The sequence below is a fragment of the Hippoglossus stenolepis genome, chromosome 2 (assembly GCF_022539355.2).
Source record: "Hippoglossus stenolepis isolate QCI-W04-F060 chromosome 2, HSTE1.2, whole genome shotgun sequence".
NCBI lineage: Eukaryota > Metazoa > Chordata > Actinopteri > Pleuronectiformes > Pleuronectidae > Hippoglossus > Hippoglossus stenolepis.
In genome coordinates, this window is record NC_061484.1 from 3948008 (window position 1) to 3969524 (window position 21517).

At 41.3% G+C, this 21517-nt stretch overlaps 1 protein-coding gene across 8 annotated transcripts; it reads right to left on the reverse strand.

Annotated features, from left to right (window-relative positions):
* Positions 1 to 325: 325 nt before the first annotated feature.
* pecam1b (platelet and endothelial cell adhesion molecule 1b) lies at positions 326 to 21473 on the reverse strand. Of its 8 annotated transcripts, none has more exons than XM_035182649.2 (14): positions 21202 to 21473; positions 21066 to 21101; positions 16545 to 16841; positions 15875 to 16156; positions 15520 to 15795; positions 14255 to 14527; positions 11862 to 12140; positions 11181 to 11459; positions 9503 to 9604; positions 4219 to 4272; positions 3896 to 3985; positions 3348 to 3404; positions 1831 to 1853; positions 326 to 594 (listed from the first exon to the last, which is right to left on the reverse strand). In XM_035182649.2, exons 1-14 carry the CDS (start codon positions 21350 to 21352, stop codon positions 493 to 495), a joined length of 2301 nt encoding a protein of 766 aa, XP_035038540.2. In that variant the 5' UTR covers positions 21353 to 21473; the 3' UTR covers positions 326 to 492. The 8 variants fall into 8 exon arrangements, 6 of the variants coding, with proteins under 6 accessions (XP_035038540.2, XP_035038533.2, XP_035038556.2 ...); XM_035182642.2 differs by having other exon boundaries at positions 326 to 597; XM_035182665.2 differs by lacking the exon at positions 3348 to 3404 and having other exon boundaries at positions 21202 to 21472.
* Positions 21474 to 21517: the final 44 nt, after the last annotated feature.

Genomic DNA, 21517 nt, shown 5'->3' on the forward strand with positions numbered 1-21517 from the left:
CTGTGATGTACTTCCACACGCCAAAGGCAATAGTATTTACATTTATGTAAGTTCTTTTTGATTTTATTTCACTTCTTTTTACTTAATGTGTGGCCACTACATTCACTGTGTACACCATGCACCAATGCAAATGGAAAATAAACTTACTGGAACTTGAGTTGAGGAAGAATTGCTTGGAGAAAATGACCCTCAGAGGGTGTTTTTCTGATGATAGCTGTGTTATTTCTGCTTGTCTTTACAGCTCTAATACAATGACCCACTATCATTTAATCTGTGTTTTTTCAGATCTCTGTGGGAACAAGGAAAACACACCACCAAACAACACTGTAAGGACACTGTAGGTGAGATGCTTTTATTAAAGTAAAAAATATTTACAGCTAACCTAGCACTCAGTTATTTGACTGAAGAAGAGGAGGAAGATGTGATATAGTAATATGGTGAAGATGATAAAGTGTGGATTAGAGGTGGCAGCAGGAAGGGGTGGTGCCATCACTAATCCACCGGCACCGGCAGGTCCTGGGGGTCGTGGGCCTCTGGAAGGTGGTGACTGATCTCAGGTCGGTCACTGTTGAGCTCTGCGTACTCCACTGAACCCTGCTGACACAGAGCCATTAAACACCGTCACTGCTTCATTTACCATCCTGAACCTTTAAGCCCGGCACACAACACAAAGCAGCTAACACTGAAGCACACAACTATGCTGTTGATAGATAAACAAATTAACAAATAAGACGCAACATTTTGTAAAAACAATGTCACATGAGCACATGTTAGTGCCTTTTGGTTCATGTATTGAAAACAGTTGCCTGTGTATTCTGATTTTAAGTTGATTCTCATCTGTTGGCCAAACTACCTTGGAGATAACCCTCGTTTTTCGTGTTGCTAAGCCTAATGACACACTCCCGGAGGAAGATTTCAGAAACACAAAGTGCAAATTTACATCAGCTTCTCGAGGCGCAGACAAACTATTACAAGGCTGCGTTCAGAGTGAACTGCTTTATCTGTCATCTAGGAGATACACTGATGAAAGAAACGACCATATTCAGATCATGATGTCACATCCTTTGCTTATTTTTTCAACTTCTTCTCTTTAGCCGCCTGAAGCACCATTTAGGGGCAAATGGTGTGTTTGGGAGGGTTGGTGATTACGGCTTGCATGGCGGACAGTGCACTGGCTGAGATGGGCTTGGAGTTAATGTGATTGGACCACTGCACTGATCTGACTGGGCGATAGGGAAGGAAGCCCCGGCCCAAACGCCTTTGTTCTTGTCAGGAAACTTTGACAGCCATTTCCCACTGGGCTGCTATCGGCCTGCAGAGGGTTAGGGTGATCAGGAGGCAGCCAATGCAGGGACATAAAATGGTTTTAGTATTTCAGATTACAAGTAACACACATAATGTTACTGTGTATAATTATAAAGTTTTAATTATTTCATCATATTGGCCAAGTTATAGACATACTGGTGAACTGCTGCTTTGAACGGATGGAGTTTGAACTGAATCTACCTCCATAGAAATAAATGCATTACATTAACTTAAGCTGATTAGTGGTTTATAATGAACATTTAACATTTTTAATTGACTTTGCATCAATATCTGAATGAGATATTAAATATAATGGTAATCTATAACAGCAATTTTATATAAATAGTTTTGCTTGCATGTATGGATATCAAATTAATCATTGATTAAAATTAAAATTTTGAAAACTGCAGAAAATGATGCAGATACTGTATATATAATTTATATGTAAATTTGTATAATGATAGTAATGGTACAGAGTGAGAGGAACATATTTAAATAGGATTGATTGTGCAGTTAATTACTCACATAGTCATGGTGGTCAGCATCACCTAAAGGACAAAGCAACACAAAATAAATGTATCACAAAGGAAATAAAATTAAATTGTATTTGTTTGGCACCAAATCATAATCTACATTATCTCAAGGAAATTTACATCGTAAAGTCAAGACCTTATAAATGATAGAAAAAACCCAACAGTTCTCACAATGAGCAAATATGGGTTGGTCGGGTGACTCAACGTCCTCACTGGCTGACCTCAGAGTTATTCATTAGTCATTTGTCAGTTGTGATAACAGAGCTGAACCTGCTGCCTCACTTGTTCCTCCACTGCAGAGGCCCATTGTTTCAGACTGCCCAGCCTCAGCCAATGAGTCCTGTCCCTTTCCTCTATATCAAAACTCCTTCTGACTCGTACAGATGCTTCGCACACCGACCCAGGATTCTTTTGTTACTGTTGAACAGGAAACATTAGGACTCTGATAGACTGCTTGATAGACACGTCCAGCGTCTGGCTGCTGTTCTAATAACAGGAAGTTCCTGCCAGCAGTAATAGGATGTAGTCATGGTTCTGTAGCTGGCCAGGGTAAACTGTCTTTCCATCAGTGATACAAGTTCTTATCTCTATAATGTTCAGTAAGATCCAGAAATGTCTCTTTTACCTTCATGATGCAGTATTTAAAGCTATATTAATTGATAATTTTGCCACTGGCCATATTATCGTTATATAAACTAATGCAGTACCCATCCTAAACCTGCATGTGTTACTGCTCCAGAGCATTATTCATTGTCATTTGTGAGAGAGAATGAGAGTTCTACAATATACTGTTACTATTTTATTGTTTGTCTGCTGGACGTTGTGTGCAGAGTTTCTTTTACACGGCCTATGCAGAGTGAAGTAAGAAAACTTTGCATTCATCCTACCTGGTTTATCTGCAATGAAAATTTGAGAGTCAATGTTTTTCAGAAAATGATGTGGCTTGTATGTAAGTTTGAATGATTTACTTAACTGCTGTTTGTCTTTAAACATGCATGTCTGCTATTTCAGAGGTTCATTAAGCAACCGACACAATTTTTAGACTCAAGTTCACAACTTTTCAAAATAAAAGTTAAAAGGTTAGCAAACAGTTCCCTACATTTATGTTTGCTACAGGCACATTGACCTCCTCAATTCAGGGTCATATTTCTGACCATGTACATTAGTTTAATTGTCACTCTTCTTTAAGGTCTGGTTTGGTCTCCACCTTCTAATGTTCCACTATGTTCACTTGCAAACTGCCAACACAGGTGTTGTTCAGTTGCTTCACCAGAACTCTTTTACTGAAAACAGTTGCCTGATGTGGAAACAAGAAACAAGGCTGAAGACGGCAGTGAGGCAGTTTGGGTTTAGAAAGCTCAGCAGTACTGAAAGAAAAAGCAGAGTTGGCTGATAATGTTCTCTGAGTTCGTCACTACGAACAAGCCCAATTGTAACTACATGTAGTCGATCGGTTATTTTTCACTTCGGAAATATTCTTCAGTGCAGCTTTAAAGATATTACACTCACCATGTGGAAGATTTTTGAGCTCGCTGTAAACTGTGTCTGTGCCTTTTCGCAGTGGGACTGTTAACGTAAAAAGCAACACATTAGCCTGCTTGAACATCAAAAGATGAAGTTTTGTAGATACTGTGTTTGATCTGTCATTTTGAGAAAACCTAAAAATATGCGGGTTGTGTGACATTCTGCCATCCCTGGCCTGCTGGGAGCTTCAGCACAGGACGGCTAGTATCAGACACCAGCCAGGCAATTAGTTCAACCCTTCCTGTTTATAAGATCTGCAGTGGTTCTGGAAGTCCCAGCAGTTACAGCGACCTGGAGATATATTAGTTATGGGTAATTAGGCCCCTCCCAGGTCTTGTCTTATCAACTGTAAAGGAATGTGGGCAAAGCAGGGGAAAATGGTTTGGCAAAGAAGTTTGGAGTGGAGGGGGGAAAAAAAGCAGAATGGTTAGAAAACAGAGCGACAAAAAGAAGGAGAAATGAAGAGAGAGAAACAAAGTTATTTAAAAAATGATAAGAAATGGACTCAAAACAACACAGGTTTGTGTGTTTACCTCTGACAGTATCCACTGGCTGGGGATGCACCACCTCTGTATACTCTACATCAGGCTCGCTGGACACCACACTGCTCTCCTCGTCATTGGCTACATCAAGCACATGATCAATTTAATTCAATTGCAATTGTATAGCCCCAAATCACAACAACCCAACCGTTCCCACGACATGCAAACACTTTCCACTGTGAAGAGAAAAAAAATCCCTCATTTACTGGAAGGAACCTCTAGAACCAGACTCAGTGTGGACGGCCATCTGCCTCGACTGGATCAAGACTCAAAGCCTTTACATGATGGCAAACTGCATTACAAGCCCCACTCACCTGCTTCAGGTGGTCGCTCACTCCACACACTGACGGCCGCTCGGACCACCCTCACTGTGACACACAGAAAGACAGTCATTAGGTCAGACAGCTGCCAAACCCCCACATCAACTCACTGATTAGAATTAACACACATACATTGATAGGTAATTAAAATAGCATCACATTTGCAGGGACGCAGGTATATCACCTGACACAGAGTGTTGCAGATATGAGCACTTTGTTTATCATAGCTTGCACATTATGTCCAGCGAGACAATCTTCACATCAACACCATTTCAAAGCCTAAATAAAATCACCAGAAGAAACAGGTACATTTTAGGCTATAAATGAATTGCACCACAGTTGCATGACTCCAGCTCCACCGCCACTAAGCTGCCAGCTTGTTATTTGACTTAGCACACTTACGTTAGCACATTTATCTCTTCTGCAAAAGCCTATAACAGCTTGGAAGAGCACTGTTGTAAACACAAGGCTGTAAATGTGTGATGAGTGGAATGGTTTTCATGTGTGCTGGGGCCGAATGATGTCCCTGACAACCCATTTAGTAACTTGATAGGAACCACTTTAAAAACATCTTAATAAATCATGAGTGGGGTGTTTACCAATGTGAATCAAATGAGAAAATGTCTTGACAACAGAAATTATTTCAGGCCTCTGACCAGAAAGCCCCCCCCCAAAATAAAACAACAAAACAACATCTGTGTTAAATCTCTATAATCTGCTGTGAAGCTACAGCCAACAAATGGTTAGCTCAGCCTGTAGCATGAACCCTGGAAACAAGGAAAAAGCTGGCTAGAAAAAGTTATTTTCTTATTTTTGCTGAAAGCATAGACTGTATATAAAGATGGACACACAACAGTTCCCCTTAAGTGAAGCCAAATCATCTTGACCGCCCCCTAGTGACTGGCTGCAGTGCGGGTCATAAACCCCACTCCTCCACAGAGAATGGGTCATGGATCAAACCCAAAATACACATAAATAAAGGTTTCTTGAAGAAGGTTTCTGTAGTTCTTCACTGGTTTACTTTCAAATGTTCATTATTCTGGTAAAATTGGTTTTAATGGTTATATTTTGATGTTTGAAATGTCACGATTGACAGCTGAGACTGACTCACGATTGGTTGAGTGCATTGGTGGGACGTCAGTTACACAGCTCACCTCTACGATCACTACTGCACAGACTCTGGCTCCAAATGAGGTCAAGAGCGCAAGATTGCAGCGTTCATATCCAGGATATTTTAGCTTCACTTTAGTACAGCGAAAGGAAGAGGAAACAAGTTTTAAAAAATCTATCAACCAGCTCCATTAAATTTAGCTCATTGCCATGTTATATCTTGTTTGTTTAATTTATACAAAAATCAAAGTGTGAAAATGAGAGACTGCAGCCAGTGTAGAACAGAGCCAGGCTAAGAGTTTTCCCCTTCAGGTCTTTATGCTAAGCTAAAGTGAGCTAACCATTTCAGTCAGACTTGAGAGTCATTTCAATCTTCTGATCTAACTTTTACACTTCTGTATTCTAAAAGCTGTAACGGAAAGATATGAGATACTTTATGTGGGACATCTCTACAATTTGGCCTTCAGTGTATAGACTTTATATCAAAACAAAAGCAGTAACAATGGAGCACACGTCTTCATCTGGGTCAGAAATCCTCCGCTGCTTCGAGCACAATAGTTTGTTATTACAGCAACGGCTGCACAATAAATTCTGGCAAAAACAACTTCCCAGTTGGTAATGTAATCTCACACACAGCTCGACCAAAGCTCATATGATTAATTTCCTCCACCAGCTGCATGCATTCATGCAACGTATGTGTCCTGAGACAAAACAAGACCCTCCCTCCCCAGCACCATCAGTTTTATCAACACTGAACCCCCCCCTCCCCCCTCCCCACCACCAACAAGCTGCTCTGTGCCAACAGAGGAAGTTTCTTGCAGAATCCATTGTTTTCGACTCTTTGAAGGAAGTCTGTGTTGTGTTTTCCTTTTTTTAAGAAATGAGGCAACTTCATATTATGTTGGTAATTTTTGTATTGGATCCGTGCACCATTCAGCACAAAGAAGTAGAATATTAGAACATAATGCATGATTATATAAAAAAAATTCTTTTTTTTAACCACAAATTAATTTAGCCTGCAGTGCACTAGCCAGAGCAAAATGAATGGTACTGACACATTTCTAAATAAAACCAATGTCTTTATTCTACAAGTGTCTCTTCCAGTCAGTCAAGGGATCAACCAAAATATATACATACATTTCCTGTCATGGTGATAAAATGTATATACAAATGAGTCAGTCACCAAACCTATTTATACATGTACATCAGACAAAAAGAGCAGTTCCTACAAAAAAGGACATGCAATCACACAAACAGACACATGGGGATGAAAGAACAAAGGAGAGACACTAATGTTAAGTATGAAATCAAAGGCTATTCAGATTGCAGGAGGAGGGGAGAGGGAGCAGCGGGTCCTGGTTTATATCTCATCATAACAATGCCCCTCCTTTTTCTTGAGAGTGTAGACTATATAGAGTGAAAGAAATGTCCAATTGTACAATAATTCTACATAAATAGGATTAATGCTTAACATTTTTTTAATTCAAGTCCCTCCTACTGCAGAGCTTCTCTACACTGTGGCTGGGACACTGTAGCTGCTCCTGTTGCTGATGTCAGCGGGAAGCGATGCCACGCTATCTCACGTCCCATTGGTCACCCTCCCCTCCATGCCATCATACAGTGGCGCTGCGTCTGGAAGAAGATGATAATGGGCGCTCTAAGCACTTTGTAACACTTGACAATTAATGCCGTGTACCGTGAATTAACTACTGAAGCAAATTGCATCTTAAGGAGTTAAAGGAATAGTTCACTGAAAAATGAAAATTCACTCATTATCTAGTCACCACTATGCTGATGGAGGAGTGGGTGAAGTGTTTGAGTCCATAAAACCCTTTAGGATTCTCAGGGGTAAACAGTGTTGCAGCCAGACATTCAAATTCAACTCGAAGCAGCATCATTTACACACTTTCTCACGCACACTGCACACACTGCACACACTGCAAACACTGCAAACACTGCACACACTGCACACACTGCAAACACTGCAAACACTGCACACACTGCACACACTGCACACACTGCACACACTGCACACACTGCAAAAAAGCTCTCGCCCAAGGGCACGCACAGGGTGCGCGGAAGCATTGCTGGTTCCGAAAGCATCGCTACTTCCGTTTTTCTGTTGTTTTTTACGTTTGAAGAATCTGTCAACATTTACTTCAATTGTATTGAATTTGGCTCCAATGCTTTTCACCCCTGAGACTCCTAAAGTGTTTTGTGGACTCAAAGACTTCACCCAGCCCTCCATCGGCATAGATAATGACCTAATTTTCATTATTCGGTGAACTATCCCTTTAACTTCCTACTGTTTCTATACCTCTACAATACATAGACACAAAAGACAATGTACATGCAAAACAGACAAAGACAATATGTTCACTCGTACACACATTGTGCATGCATATAAACTTTAAGGGGATATCTACAGCAGCATAGATAGTTACATAAATGGTAATTAGGTCCCCACCACATGATCCCTGCATGCATATTAGAACATTAGAACATATATCAGGGGAGTGAGACACTGAGATTTCAACAGGAAACATGCTGTGACTGTTGAGGCGTGAGAATGGCTGATGAGAACAGTCATGGGTACACAATCCAAAAGTCAAACCACGCTTCCTGTGGCTGTGTTTAAAACCTCTGTGTCGCATTAGACTTACTGTCAAAGAACCCTCAAAGGCTTTCTGACAAATGTTAAAAATGAGGTCTGCTGGGCAGGATTGTCAATAATACTAATCTAATCCAAATTGCAGAAAGTGCTGATAAGAACAAACATGTTTACATGCACTGTTCTTAGCCAAGACATTTAATCTTTGTATTATTTATGACTATCACCTGTTGAATATACTTCCCTCTTTAAAAAAAACTATTTCAAAGCTATTTGCAAAAGTATGCAAACCTTCATTGTTTGTTTGCTACCTCGCAGCTTTCGTATTTATTATATTTATCTGGAGAATTGTTTCTTTTCTAAGAACATAATGTAATAGCGTGAAAACAATGGGAATGTGCCCCGAGTCCATGACATACAAACAAAATGGAGACCTACTCATCTAAACAGCTCTATAGTGCAACAAGTGGTCAACACTACACAGGTTTCCTTTAAAGTTGTGTCGTTTTTACGTTCTTTTCACTTTGTCCTTTCTTTTTTTTTTTTTACTTTTATTCTGCCAAACAACCAGACTTCTACCGTTGTCTACATATATTTAAGTTTCTATTACAATACTTAAACATCAGAGTACAATCCTTAACTTCACTGTACAGCATATAAAAAAAACAATACTTGATTTGCTGGACTAATGTGCTGTATATTATGGACTGCTACTACTGTACACTATATATATTCAGCAAATATCAGAAATATTAGTCCTATTGTTAGCCTCTGTTCTGAGCTGCTACTGTCCATAGGTTTTGTGACTTAGTTGTTGTAACTACAATTTCTATGTTGGGATTGATGAAGTATGCCACTTAATTCAAAAGAATAGTTTGACATTTAGGGAAATATGCTTTCTAACTGACAGTTACATGAGGACATTGATACCAATTTCATGCCTGTACTCTAATATGAACTTGGCATCAGGAGATGGCTAGCTTAGCTTAGCTCACTGAGTAAAATGTTATGTCTAAGTCTTTGTTTATTCTTTTGTAAAACTAAAGCATAATATTTAAGAGGTTACAGGGTTTGTTTGCCAGGAGCAGTAACATCCTGGAGTCTTGTCATCAACATGAGGAACATCATGAGGTCACCATGGGGACACCAGATCACCAATAAGTCTCCATGTGAATAATTATGAGATATGAAAAATGTATAAATAGTTAGTCTCTCCTAATACTGGTTTTAAGCGTATATTGTACTGCCTGAAAGGTGGGGAAATCGCTTATAATGGAAGTCTATGTGATTCTTACTCTCCAAACATGCCGAACCAGCATATGATAAAACCAGCTGATAAAAACTAGATACACCGTCGCTGACTTGGACAGAATCTGTCACATACAGAGGAAGCAAGTAATCGAGCCAACTCACACTGACAATTCAGCAGCTGCTTCTCTTTTACCTACAATTAGAGAGGAGAGGTGAGAGGAGCAGCAGGAAGGAGGCAGAGGAAGGTTTTCATACATAGTTAGACATAAGGGCCCCGAGTTGCTGGAGGACTGTAGGTCTCTCTACCTCTCTTGGATTTGAAGTACAGCACGCAGGCCACCACCAGCATCGACACCACCACCAGACACACGCCCCCGATCACGGCTTTCTTCCACAGCGCCATGCGTACTGTGGAGATGGAGACACAAAAAAAATCAGGCAAAGCACAGGGGGAGAGAAGAGAAGTAATGGGACATGATGACAAAGGTAGCGCAGGAGAAAGACAAAGAAGTTGATCCCCCTCATCTCTAAAAATGTTGAAGGTATCAAACAAGCAATATTTCTGCATATTCTGAGGATCTGACACCATATAAACCTAGATTTTTAGCCTTGCTAGCAGTTTGAACCTGGAGAGAACAAACATACAAACAGGCTGTGCCTCAATTCAAGGGCCCACGATGACCACCTCCTTTGTGGGGCAGGTAGACCATGAGTGCCGAGGTCTGGTCTACAGAGGCTTTTCATGATTGGCATCTCCAGCTAGTTCCGCCCTTATTGCTGTTGCCGAGCAACAGAGCTCAATTTGGACACTATAGGAAAGTTTCAACGCCCTTTTTTTTGGTGTTTTTTTTACATTTACACTGTTCGGTTGAGTTGAAGTGTGATACTCAAGTGTTGGACATTTGAAGCACAAGCAAAATCACTGTTAAGGTAGTGAGACCAGGCCAAAACCCAGAATAGAGCTGGATTACATTTAATCAACGGGATGAACTATTGTGGAACCACTCTACCTCTACTTTCACTGGAAAGTAGTGAAAGGCTGCTCGAAAAGTCCCTCAGTCACTAAATAGCATATTACGCTCATTGAAATTCATGACATCATTGTGTCGGATTTGCATTCAGCCAACTGTCATCTCGCATTCAGCCTGTTTGCTTCTCTCCTCCTCTCTGTGCTCACATATACAGTCATTTAATAATTTACATGTATTTCTCTCTCAGTTTTCAGACAGCAGAATAAGTATAAAAAGTGATATGGCCCATTTTAGCTTATATATACATCAACCAGCTGTCACTGTCAAGCCCTTTGAAAGAGGGTTACAAAATCAGCAGACACATGAGTTCATCTATTATTAGAGTATTAAAAATGATCAGTCAGAGATATAAAGCTCATCAGCAGACACATGGTCTACAGGTTTGCCTGCAGAGGTAAAAGCCCAACCTCATGATCATGGGTCAGTGCTGACGACTCTCTTCTCTGGAAAGTAGCTAAGGTCTGTCCCAACAATCCACTAGATTTGTGGTTAGGTGTACTAATGACATAAAACCATTAAAGGGGTCTGGATAGTGAGTAAATCTAGCGACAAATGTGCTAAGTTGGACACACTGCCATGTGAATGCCTCCCTAATGGCATAAAATAAACTATTTGAGCCAATTCATTTTGAAAGAGTAACAGCAAATGGGGAAACGCCAACACTCAACCAGCCAACCAATGGTGTAAATTCATTACTCAGTGAGTCACAGACATTCGTTGGCCTCGCTGTTGCGGTCCAGCAAAAAATGTGATCTTGAGACACCTTAAATGCTTCTTTTCCCTTCCTGGATTCTTAGTTTTGTGTGAATACAAAATGCGTTCATGCACAAAGGATTATGCTAAGTCGCCTGCTTTTTGGTCAAACTCAAAAACAAGGACAGAAAAAGAACAAAAAGAGCAGCAAGTCTGGTGAAGGTTGGTTCCTACAGAATATAAATACTCATCAGTCTCACCCTCTATGGTGACCTTCTCACTGCGGACCACGATGTTGGCGTGGTTGACAGCCTCGCAGTAGTATGTGCCGCTGTGCTCTTTGGACAAATGTGAGACTTGGTAGTGTGTGTTGTTCTTGTCGGTGGTGGTGGTGAACAGCGGCTGTTTGTTGCCATCACGGTACCACTTAAAGGTGACTGGTGGCGAGCCTTTAGTGCCACATATCAGGTAGAGATGATCTCCCTCTGAGATCTCTGGTATGTGGGGGAGGACGGTCAGAGTCGGGTCTGTCAGAGGCACTGAGAGAGACAAATTTGAAAACAATTAGACTCAATCCATCTCAATTATTAACTGAAGTTTGTCTTTAAAACATAACAACAAGCTAATCAGACACCATCAGCACATAGTTCCACATTTTGGGCGGGTTTTTATTCAACTTTGAAGATAAAATTGTTCTCCTGTGGTAAGAAAAATGTAAGTTCCAATTCCTTAATAAGACTTGGATGGGAATTTTTTCTTTCTCTTGTATATACAGTAGTTTCTTTTTCAGCATTTCTCTATGATACAAGCTGATGTGGCTGATCAAAATTCTTTACATGTGGTAAACAATCTGGATTTATCGATGACTGTTAATGAGGCCAGTTAAAATGTGCTACTCATTTACAACAGATGAACACAGGTTATTTGTCGTTATTAGTTACCTATAACAGTAGCGTTGAGTCTTTTACTGAGCAGAGCCTCCCTGTGATTATTCTTGGCCCTGCACATGTACTTGCTTATTTCATCAGGCCTGGAGATGGTGACTGTGAAGAGAGCTTCCTGAGGGGGCAGCTTGACAGTGGTTGTGCTCAGCTGTTCATAATCCCGTATCAGGGTGTAGTTGATCGGAAAACTGCCAGTGTCCGACTGACAGAGGATCCTGAATGGTTGTCCCAGGACCGCCTTGCCAACCACTGAGATCTTAGGGATCGAGACAGACACTGCAAACAAGGAGAAACAGAAAAAGAAAACACACTGAGTTTCTGTGGCGGAATCCCATTCACCAGGAAAACCATAGTGACAGTAGAAGTGCACTCTGAGAGCTAATCTCGCCCTATCTTGCCAAGAAAAGACAGACAGACAGACAGAGACAGACAGACAGACAGACAGACAGACAGACAGACAGACAGACAGACAGACAGACAGACCTGACATTGAAAATATAACCTCTTTGATGGAGGATGGAAGAACATTGTTTTCTTATCTCTCATAGGCTGCATCAGTGATTTCCGTACAAAAATGTCCACATATATGTCATTATTTAACAGAATTATATTGACTATTCTGCTGCCCATTCTATAAAAGCCAATTCTATAATGATAAGGTGTTTAGCTTGGGACTGGGGAGCAGTAACTGATTTTTTATTTGACAACTAAGGGTCAGTGGAAAGGTTCAAAATTAGCGGAGGGACAAAAAAAGGTTTTCAATATGGTAATAATGTCCTATAATAGAACTATGGATGAGATAATAGAACATCTTTGTGCTATAGGGTGCATTGAAACGTCAGTACATAAAGAGAGAACCAGGTTGATGTATATTCCCTCTCAGTAGATCAGCACTTTGCAGCCTGTGCATACAACTGATTATCATTTATAATTAAACAGGCACTTTCCTATGGACTTCATAGAATGAACCTAAAAAAAGGAGAAGACTCTCGCTCACTGGCTGCACACAGTGAAGCACCCATACAAAAACCTCTGTTGCTAGGTAACAGTGGTTGTTGACATTCTCCTCTGAAGAGTGAGTCACAACCTTTCTGTTGCATTCACCTGACACATGTCTGTCTCCACAATCTGGCCTAGGTCCAACTTCTTTGTTCTTTCATTCTCAAAGCAAAATGTTACCAGTCAACCCAGCCTCTCTTGTTTTTATTAATAATAACAAAAATAATAATGATAATAATAACGGTCAGCCTCTTGAAAAGTTCAGACACTGAGCTGAATGAGCTGTGCAGTCACATCAGGGATCAACAGGTATAAACAGCAGAGAGGTGGTGTCATGCCCTCTGCTCCATACCGTCAGCCCCAGCCTACCCCCGCCCCCGCCCCCGCCCCCGCACCCAAGGACTCTGCTCTGCAGTCATTCATCTAAGTATTGTTCAAATAAATGTATCATTTGCACCTATACTCTGCCTCAGTATGTTGTGTCTGCATCTGGGTTCACTCAGTATAGTTCTCAGTAACAGGTGGTGCACATCTCAGTGAATGTACAAGCTCTTATAGGTGAAAGAAAGTCTCAGCTGGATGATCCACCGTGAGCATTTCAGCATTTAGCACGAAGCCAGACCCAGCATGAAAAAATATAAAGTCTCAAAAATATACTTGAAAAAAAAAATCCCTTTAAAGCTCTTTAAAGCTGACAGTGTTGAGTGAGTGATGCTTCTACAGCATGTTACCTGAAGACCACAGGAGGTTGACTTCAAGTTTGGAGGTGGAGGGGTGTTGCCTCTAAATCTACACATCAGTTCTTTAAAGGAGACATGTTATGCTCATAGTCGGATTCATGATTTGAATTAGGGTTATTACTTGAAAAGATTGACATGCTCTTATGTTCAGAAAAAGCATCACTGTTCTCATCCTGTCCACTGCTGCAGCTCTTCCTTTCAGCCTCTGTCTGAAACACTTGGTTTTAGCTCCTGTCTCTTTAAGCCCCCCCCCCCTTAACAATCCAGTGTGCTCTGATTGGCCAGCTGGCCCACTGATTGGTCAACCACAACAGAGTGGTGCATATGTTCCACACTCACTTTAAATGGCTTTGTTAGGGGGTGTACCAGACTAGCACTAGGTGTACATTATGCAGACGTGTCACACAACATGACAATGATAATGTTGAGCCTTCACAAATCTGATGGCATCTAATTCAGATTTGCTTTGTGTTTGAAGTTTATAATATAAATATTATAACCTAAAATGTGTTCAATTGTGGCACAAGTGCATTCAGGCAAATTTATATAATTTATGACAAATTAATGTAATGAGGTGAATATCAAGTAAGCTTACCTTTAAGAAATCAAGACATTAGCTTTAAGAAACCTTTAAGAATCAGGTTAGCTCACCTTTTGGATATACAGTCAGGGTGTCACTGTGTTTCATGATGCCCTTGGCTTGAGCTACACAGGTGTAGTTGAAATCAAACTGCAAGGCCTTGCCAGAAAAGACCCCGGGCTTCATGGAGGTCAGTGGGATGTCAGGCGGCTTAAGAGTGTAGCTCAGCTCTTCCCTGGTGATTCTTTCAGAGGCGTAGTTCTCACTTTTGCAGGTTAGTGTCATATATTCCTTTTGAAAGACTTCAGCAGGAGACATGGTGAGGGTGGGCGCCGAAAACAGCTCTGTGGACAGATTTAAAAAACCTCATCTGCACTGATATCACTTAATAGCGCAAATATAGAGCCTCAAAACAAAGTGTTGTTAAAATTATCAGACAAGACAAAAATAAATAGTTAATTAAAAGAAAAAAAAATGAATTAACTAAAATGGAGTAAAAACAAATAAACAGTTTCACACTTAACCAAGACCTCCAGTTGATTACATAGAAATTGTATTCTGTCTTCCCTTTACCCAACAGTTGAGAAAACAGATATACCTAATTTATTTAGTTTTTTATTCATTAATTGTCTCTTTCTTTTAATATATACGTATGTAATGTATACATACAAAATTTAACTTTGATTCATCCGTTTATTTATTTGATAGAGACAGTGCTCATTAATCAACAGACAGTACTGGAAATGAACAGGAGCAAGCTGTGCAAATTGTTGTCCCTATAGCCAGTTTTTATAAGGCAACCTGGAATAAAATAAAATGACATATCTTATATAATTACAAATATAATAATATGATAACAAGATGATTTAAAGGCCAGAAATGTGTCAACCATTGGCTACATTTAGAGATACAAAACTGGGGACATAATAAACTAAATACTATATATAGCATAACTGTATTATTACTGATTATTCAACCTACAATGTTAATTAACATTAATAATATATATTTTTTAACCTTTGGAGAGAACCAGGCTAGCTCCCCCTCTTTACTGGCTTTATGCTAAGCTAAGCTAACCATGTCCTGGCTCTTGTTTATTATTTAGCAGACAGACATGTTGTAACAGTCCTCTCAGCCAACGTATAGTGAGAGAGTACATAGCATATATTTCCCACTGACGGCTGTTAATTCAATAGTTTGTTCCCTGTTGAAAGTTTATAGAAATATTAGAACCTAAAATGAGTAGAATGTGATTTCTGACTTGTCTGATAACCTTTACAGTTACTGTATGTACAATGTGATGTACATGGGACATTTGTTTCCTCTGCTCACTCACCAGTCACTGAAACCATCTTTGTGGTGACTTTGTCCACATGTCCCATCTCCAGTCTGCACTCAAAATCCACAGGGTCCTTTGCCAGAGCAACCATGCTGTGGTTGACCTTGGTTTCTCCACTGCTGAGAAGCTTTGTCCCGTGGCTCAGGTACAGGTTGTGAGTAATGTGCACAGAGCTGTTCACAGAGTTTCTGATGGTGCACGAGATGTTGAGTTGATCTCCTTCATAAACCCTGGACTGAGAGAAAATCTCCAGGACTGGAGTGATGGAGAGCTCTGAGGAGACAAAATCAGTGAAGGAAACTTCAGATGGGCCCAAAGCTTACAAAAGTAGAAATTGTAAAACTCTACTTGCCTTTGACTGAAACAGTGATCATGTTGCTCTGTTCAGACTTGAAGGAGTCTGGTATTATTAGGACAGCATAGGCACAGTTAATTGTGTGGTGGCCAATGCTGCTGAAGCGAAACTTGGCTTCTAGCTGGTTGGAGTTGACCCGATCCTCCAGGATCTCTTTGGAGTCCTCATAGAAGTAGAAGAAAATGGAGCCGGTCTCCCCGGGCGCTGTGCAGCTGGCTGTTACCTCCTCCTCTTCATTGACAACATATTTGTTAAGGTGGAGAACTGGTTTCGACAGGCCTGGAAAACCAACATTTAAGAATTATACTCAGATTCATAAAACTGTACCATCTTCTGAGAATGTTTAAGATCTTCTGCCACCTCCAACATCCTCTCCTCTCTCTTATTAAAAATAACTTCTTGAATATGCCAAAGATGAATCCTGACTGTATAAGGTTCATTATCATGGCTAAATAATGCACATTTTTTAAAAGAACGCTGTTGTTCATCCCAACAGATTCCATCCAAATTTAGTGTCCTGTAGACGTGTGACTTATTTAAAATTTCTCCCAGTTGTAGCCTGGTAACTTTATCCGAGTCATTCAAACTCACCTGAACTTCTCCAGTCACAACAGATTATAAAACATTTAAAAAGGGACACACAGAGAAGCCTGTGACACAAACCAACCTGTCACTGTGAGTTTTGTAGCTTCACTTGTCTTCTCTTTGCCCTCGATATTGATCTTGCACCTATATTTGCCGGTGTTGGAGACTCTGGCCCCGGGCAGCGGGTACAGCAGATCCTCTGACGTGCTGGAGTTCTTGGTGTACACCTTTTGGCTGTCCTTGTATATCGTGTACTCACGACTCAGCACCTCCGACCCCGAGCTGCTGACGATGGCCTTACATCTCACAGTCACATTGGTGTCGCGAGTCACATTAGTACTGGGCTCAAGGGACAGGACGATGTTTCTTATCGCGAATGCTAGGGAGGGATTTAAAAAAAGGATTAGACTTAATGTACAAAGTAATCTATACTGAAAAAGTATTTTTATTTGACCTTTGTAACCATTTTTAATGATTTGGCTTCATTGTGAGCTCATATTTGATCAAAGTTGAAAATAAGTCCTCTATCCATCCATTTATACTGGTTATTCTTTGAGGGCTGTGGTGGAGCTGGAGCTAATCCCAGCAGACATTGGACCAGAGGTGGGAAAAGTCATTCACACCTACAGCCAGATTACAATCTTCAATTACCCTCACACCTGTCTGCATGTAGTACAGTACCCAGAGGAAGTACCCCTCATAGAAAGACTGGGATTCGAACCAGGAACCTTCTTTCTGTGAGGCGACAGTGCTAAACACCACCATGCTGCCCTTATGTTGTTCCACTGTCCTCCTGGTTTTAATACCTAAAATGGGGTGTTATTGTGAGTTATATTGACAGGACTGGATTCATGTAACTTCTTATAGAGACGGTGCCTCACTTCACATGGACTTTTCAAGACTAGTGGGATGAAATATTTATCTCTGCATGGTCAAATAATTGTAAATAAGGTAATATGGTCTATGATTGGTTAAAATTTGATTCCAAACATATTGTCTCATTAAAATAAACTTGTGTGAATGCATGCACATTTTGGAATATGAGTTTATGGCTGTGTTGCTGAGGATTAGGTGAGAAGATGAAGCCAGTAACAGGATTTAATAAAGGAGACATTATATTCTTTGTTCATAATTAAACTTTAGAGATGTATTAATCTTCGGTCGGAGCAGTTTCCCACTGTGTTCAGTCTTTATGCTAAGCTAATGTAATTGACTCCTGGCTCTAGCTTCACAGTTGTGTTACTGCCACCACAGACCACATCACGCCGCTCCTCATTCAGCCTCACTGGCTTCTGGTCCAGCAAATAATACATTATAAATTCCACTGCTCACCTTTAAAGCCCTCTATAGCCTCACAGCCTCAAACCTACAGCCCTACCTGAGCCCTGGGCTCTTCCTCTGCTGCTCTGCACCACGACTCTGGAAAGAGAGGGAGTGCAGTGAAGCTTTGGGTGGGAAGTTCACTTTTTTTAGATCCACACAATTTTTGGGTGGAGTTTCATGAGTCACAGTTCGCATAGAATCGGACTGAATAGAATTTCCTTTTACCCACTTCCCATTTGAATCAGCACCTCTGACTGGTCATGCTGCTGGTATGTCTGAAATGACCATCCCTGAAATGCAGCTGCTGTTAAACTGATTATGAGCTGGTACTCAGAAGGCTAATGTGTCACAGTGGAATTCCATCCAACTGTTGTCAGGATCTTATCTGGAAATGAGTCTCATACAATAAACAATATTGTGAGTATGATGAAGAAAATTCTTTGGTGGTGTCACAGTAGATAAGAAGGCCCGCCTCACTAAGGGTTTTGAAATCAATGGGCCAAGGACATCACTGATCTTTCAGGTAAGGAGTAACCTGTTCAGCTGTCAGTAACATGAGGAGCACCCGACTCTGCCGTTTCTTTAGACAACAGCTGCAGACATTTGATGTCACTAACATGTTTTTCTGTATCCAGCCTCATGAGTCGCCCAATTTCGTTTCCTGACAAAACTATTCTAATCTAATCATGGTTATTAATCGTGGTTTTCTTTCAGGATGTTATTTTAGCCTCGTTGTCATGATCACAGCAGCCAAACTGCGTCATTCACATAACCACACGTGACCTGAACCCATCCAGTTACCGTGTCCCACGCACCAACAGGTGAAATCTAATGAATAAGTCAGAGGGGAAATATCTGCTCATGTTCATGAATGTAGAAGCGACTGTCCAAGGAGCAACAACTCTTCAGCAGTGAGTAAGAAGCTTTTCAGAAACTTTTAAAAGTGACAACAGTTTAGTTTCCCACAGTGTAACTGAGACAGAAAGCATCTGCACACGTACACTGAGCCTCCCCACTGATTCACCCATATGGTGGAGTATTAGAGTCGACAGGCTGCTTTTGTGACTCAGAGTGGGCGTCTGTGGGGCAGTAAACAAGCCTGGAGAACGAGGAAAAAAAGGCACGAAAAGCACTTTGTTAGAGAAACGAGCAACACAGGGGACCCATCAGGAACCAGAGGCAGCTGAATCCAGCCCACATGCAGCATCATTCAGCAGGACCTGGCAGGACCTGGCAGGACCTGGCAGGACCCGGCAGGGCCTGGCAGGACCTGGCAGGACCCGGCAGGACCTGGCAGGACCCGGCAGGACCTGGCAGGACCCGGCAGGGCCTGGCAGGACCTGGCAGGACCCGGCAGGGCTGCTGATGACAGGAGTCAGGGAGCAGGGCAGAGTTTTGCTACGGGTTCTCCATAAGCTGTTTCAGTCATGGTCGCCTCACACAGAGTTAAATACAGTTTTGATTTTTGGTATTCCATTTTATGCTATTTCACTTATTAAAGCACGTGACTGTACAGTTTTGCTCTCCACCCATTCACACACACATTCATACAGTGCATCTATGTGCAGCACTTTCTCTATCACACATCACTCACACACTTACAGCACAGCCGTCAGGGGCAATTTGGGGTTCAGTGTCTTGCCCAAGGACACTTGGACAATGGGGGAGACGAAGATCCAACTGTGACCTTATGGTTAGTGGACGACCTGCTGTATATTTCTGGTCAGATAATGGTTTGACATCGATCTAATAATTCCAGAAATCTGTCTGACTGTTGAACGCATATCTTGAGAATCGTTCATCTTATCAGCTTTACACTTGGTATGTGTTTTGTTAAGGGCCAAAGGAAGTGCAGTGTCAAACTTTGTACAATTTGGACAAGCTATACATTCAATTAAATACAATTTGAATAAAGTGATGACCAGAGCTCATTGACATTGTGAGTTGAGCTTCTCTGAACTTTGAATAAACAGGTGGCAGCAGCGGTTCTGTGGACTGAGTCCTGCAGCAAGTCTTTACTTAGTGCAGCTCAATTACTGCAGGTCACATTTACAGTTTCACTGCACTACACCACCACTACACTGCACTAGCTAAAAAAAAGAAAGAAACTTTTTATAGGCTTATGAAATGTGATTGAATTTTTAAGATTAAACTTGTTCTTCTTAAACTTTTCAGCTTGAGACCTGTTACAAAGACAGTTTCTGTCCACTATAGAGAAGTTTTGCCTCTATACATTTGCAGAAGTTCCATTTAAATAACAGTGAAACAATGAAACATTGTTTGACTCACAGGGACCACTTTTCTACACGATGGATAAACTAGTGAACGAGAAGCCCTCAGAAGAGTTTACTGCTTTGAAGGAGAATACTGCTTGAAAGTGGGTTTGACCTGCAGCCACGGCCTCAGGCTGGATTCAAACTCAGGTCACTGGGGTGAAGCATCAACCATGTTGAGCGACCACAGCACCAGCACCAAGATAGGACAGAAAAAGTATTGAATTTGTTTGGTTTCACTCATATCAAAAGTGTCTTCTAATCCTTGCGTTAGTCTTCTATCAGGAAGTCTGCTCACACATCTGCTCTAGAAAGCTCTTGTAACTTTAACCTTCCTACCACCTTACCTCAGCACTCAATCATAGTTACTATAGAAAGGTAATACATGTGCAATCCTTGCACCTTTTTAACAGAAATATAATTTCGTTTATGTCTAAAAAACATTAAAATCTAACAATCTGAAATGTGATTTCAAAGGAAATCCGTGTTCTGAGAGGCAAGAAAACCAGTGCAGGAAAAAACACAACAAAACACGTCCATATAGCCACTTACGAAATCTGTGTGTGTTTTTTCTACTTCCAGCCTGAACCTGCTAGTTTGGCCCCAACTCGAGCAAGATCTTTATCTTTATTACAGCTGCTCCGGCCTGTCTCATGCCTTCCATCTCCAACCCACTGTGGAGGACAGGGAGGCGTGTGACACTTCCTGACACAACTTTTCCACCGTACCACAGACCAACGATGTGAAAGCTCCGATAACAAACAGGCCTGTTTCCACACTGACCCCATCTCTGCTTTTGGCTTTTTAAGTGTTGCTTTAGTGGCCGACAGCTGATTATAGAATACCTAAAATCCTATGAAAAGTAAATCAAAGAAGCTCCACAACCACTAACTCTTAAATCCAGTCACTTGCAGCCAATTACAGTTCTGTGGAAGATACTGAGTAACGTGTCTCTGTGTAAAGAGCAGTCAGTTATTGTCGGCTGATACAGAACACATTCTACTTACAGCGCTGTGCGTCCACCACTATCCCTGGATGGAAGTCTTGAGATAAGAGAGAAGAAAGCACCAGATTAGAGACAAACCCACTAATCATCCAGAAATAAGGAATCCATGGAAGAAGAGAACATGTCAGGAGTCTTACAGCTGGACAGGAGCGAGGAGGTGAGCAGTAGTAGGAGGCCCATCCTGTCTGAGGAACACTGACGCTCCTGCTGCTGGCTGTCCTGGAGGTCAACTGCCTGGTGACTATAGGCTGGATTAAAGGTGGTGTGTCCGTCTGTTTGTATGTGCATGTGTGTGGCGGTCAAATCTGGACCTGGTGGGCGGGAACAGACACTAAGGTGGTGCTCCACCTCAGCCAGTCAGTAATCAGCCTGCGATGGCGGTTATCACCCCGAGCAGCCATCAGCTTGGCTTAATTTGACAGGAAGTGAGTGTTGTTTCCTCAGGATGTTCAT

What these genes read in the sequence shown, in the direction of transcription:
- pecam1b (XM_035182642.2), bottom strand. Translation starts at nt 21,352, where the DNA reads ATGCACATACAAACAGACGGACACACCACCTTTAATCCAGCCTATAGT. An exon ending in CTCCTCGCTCCTGTCCAGCT is followed by an intron (nt 21,102 to 21,201) that starts GTAAGACTCCTG and finishes TCTTATCTCAAG; the next exon opens with ACTTCCATCCAGGGATAGTG. An exon ending in GCTCAAAAATCTTCCACATG is followed by an intron (nt 1,854 to 3,347) that starts GTGAGTGTAATA and finishes TTTGTCCTTTAG; the next exon opens with GTGATGCTGACCACCATGAC.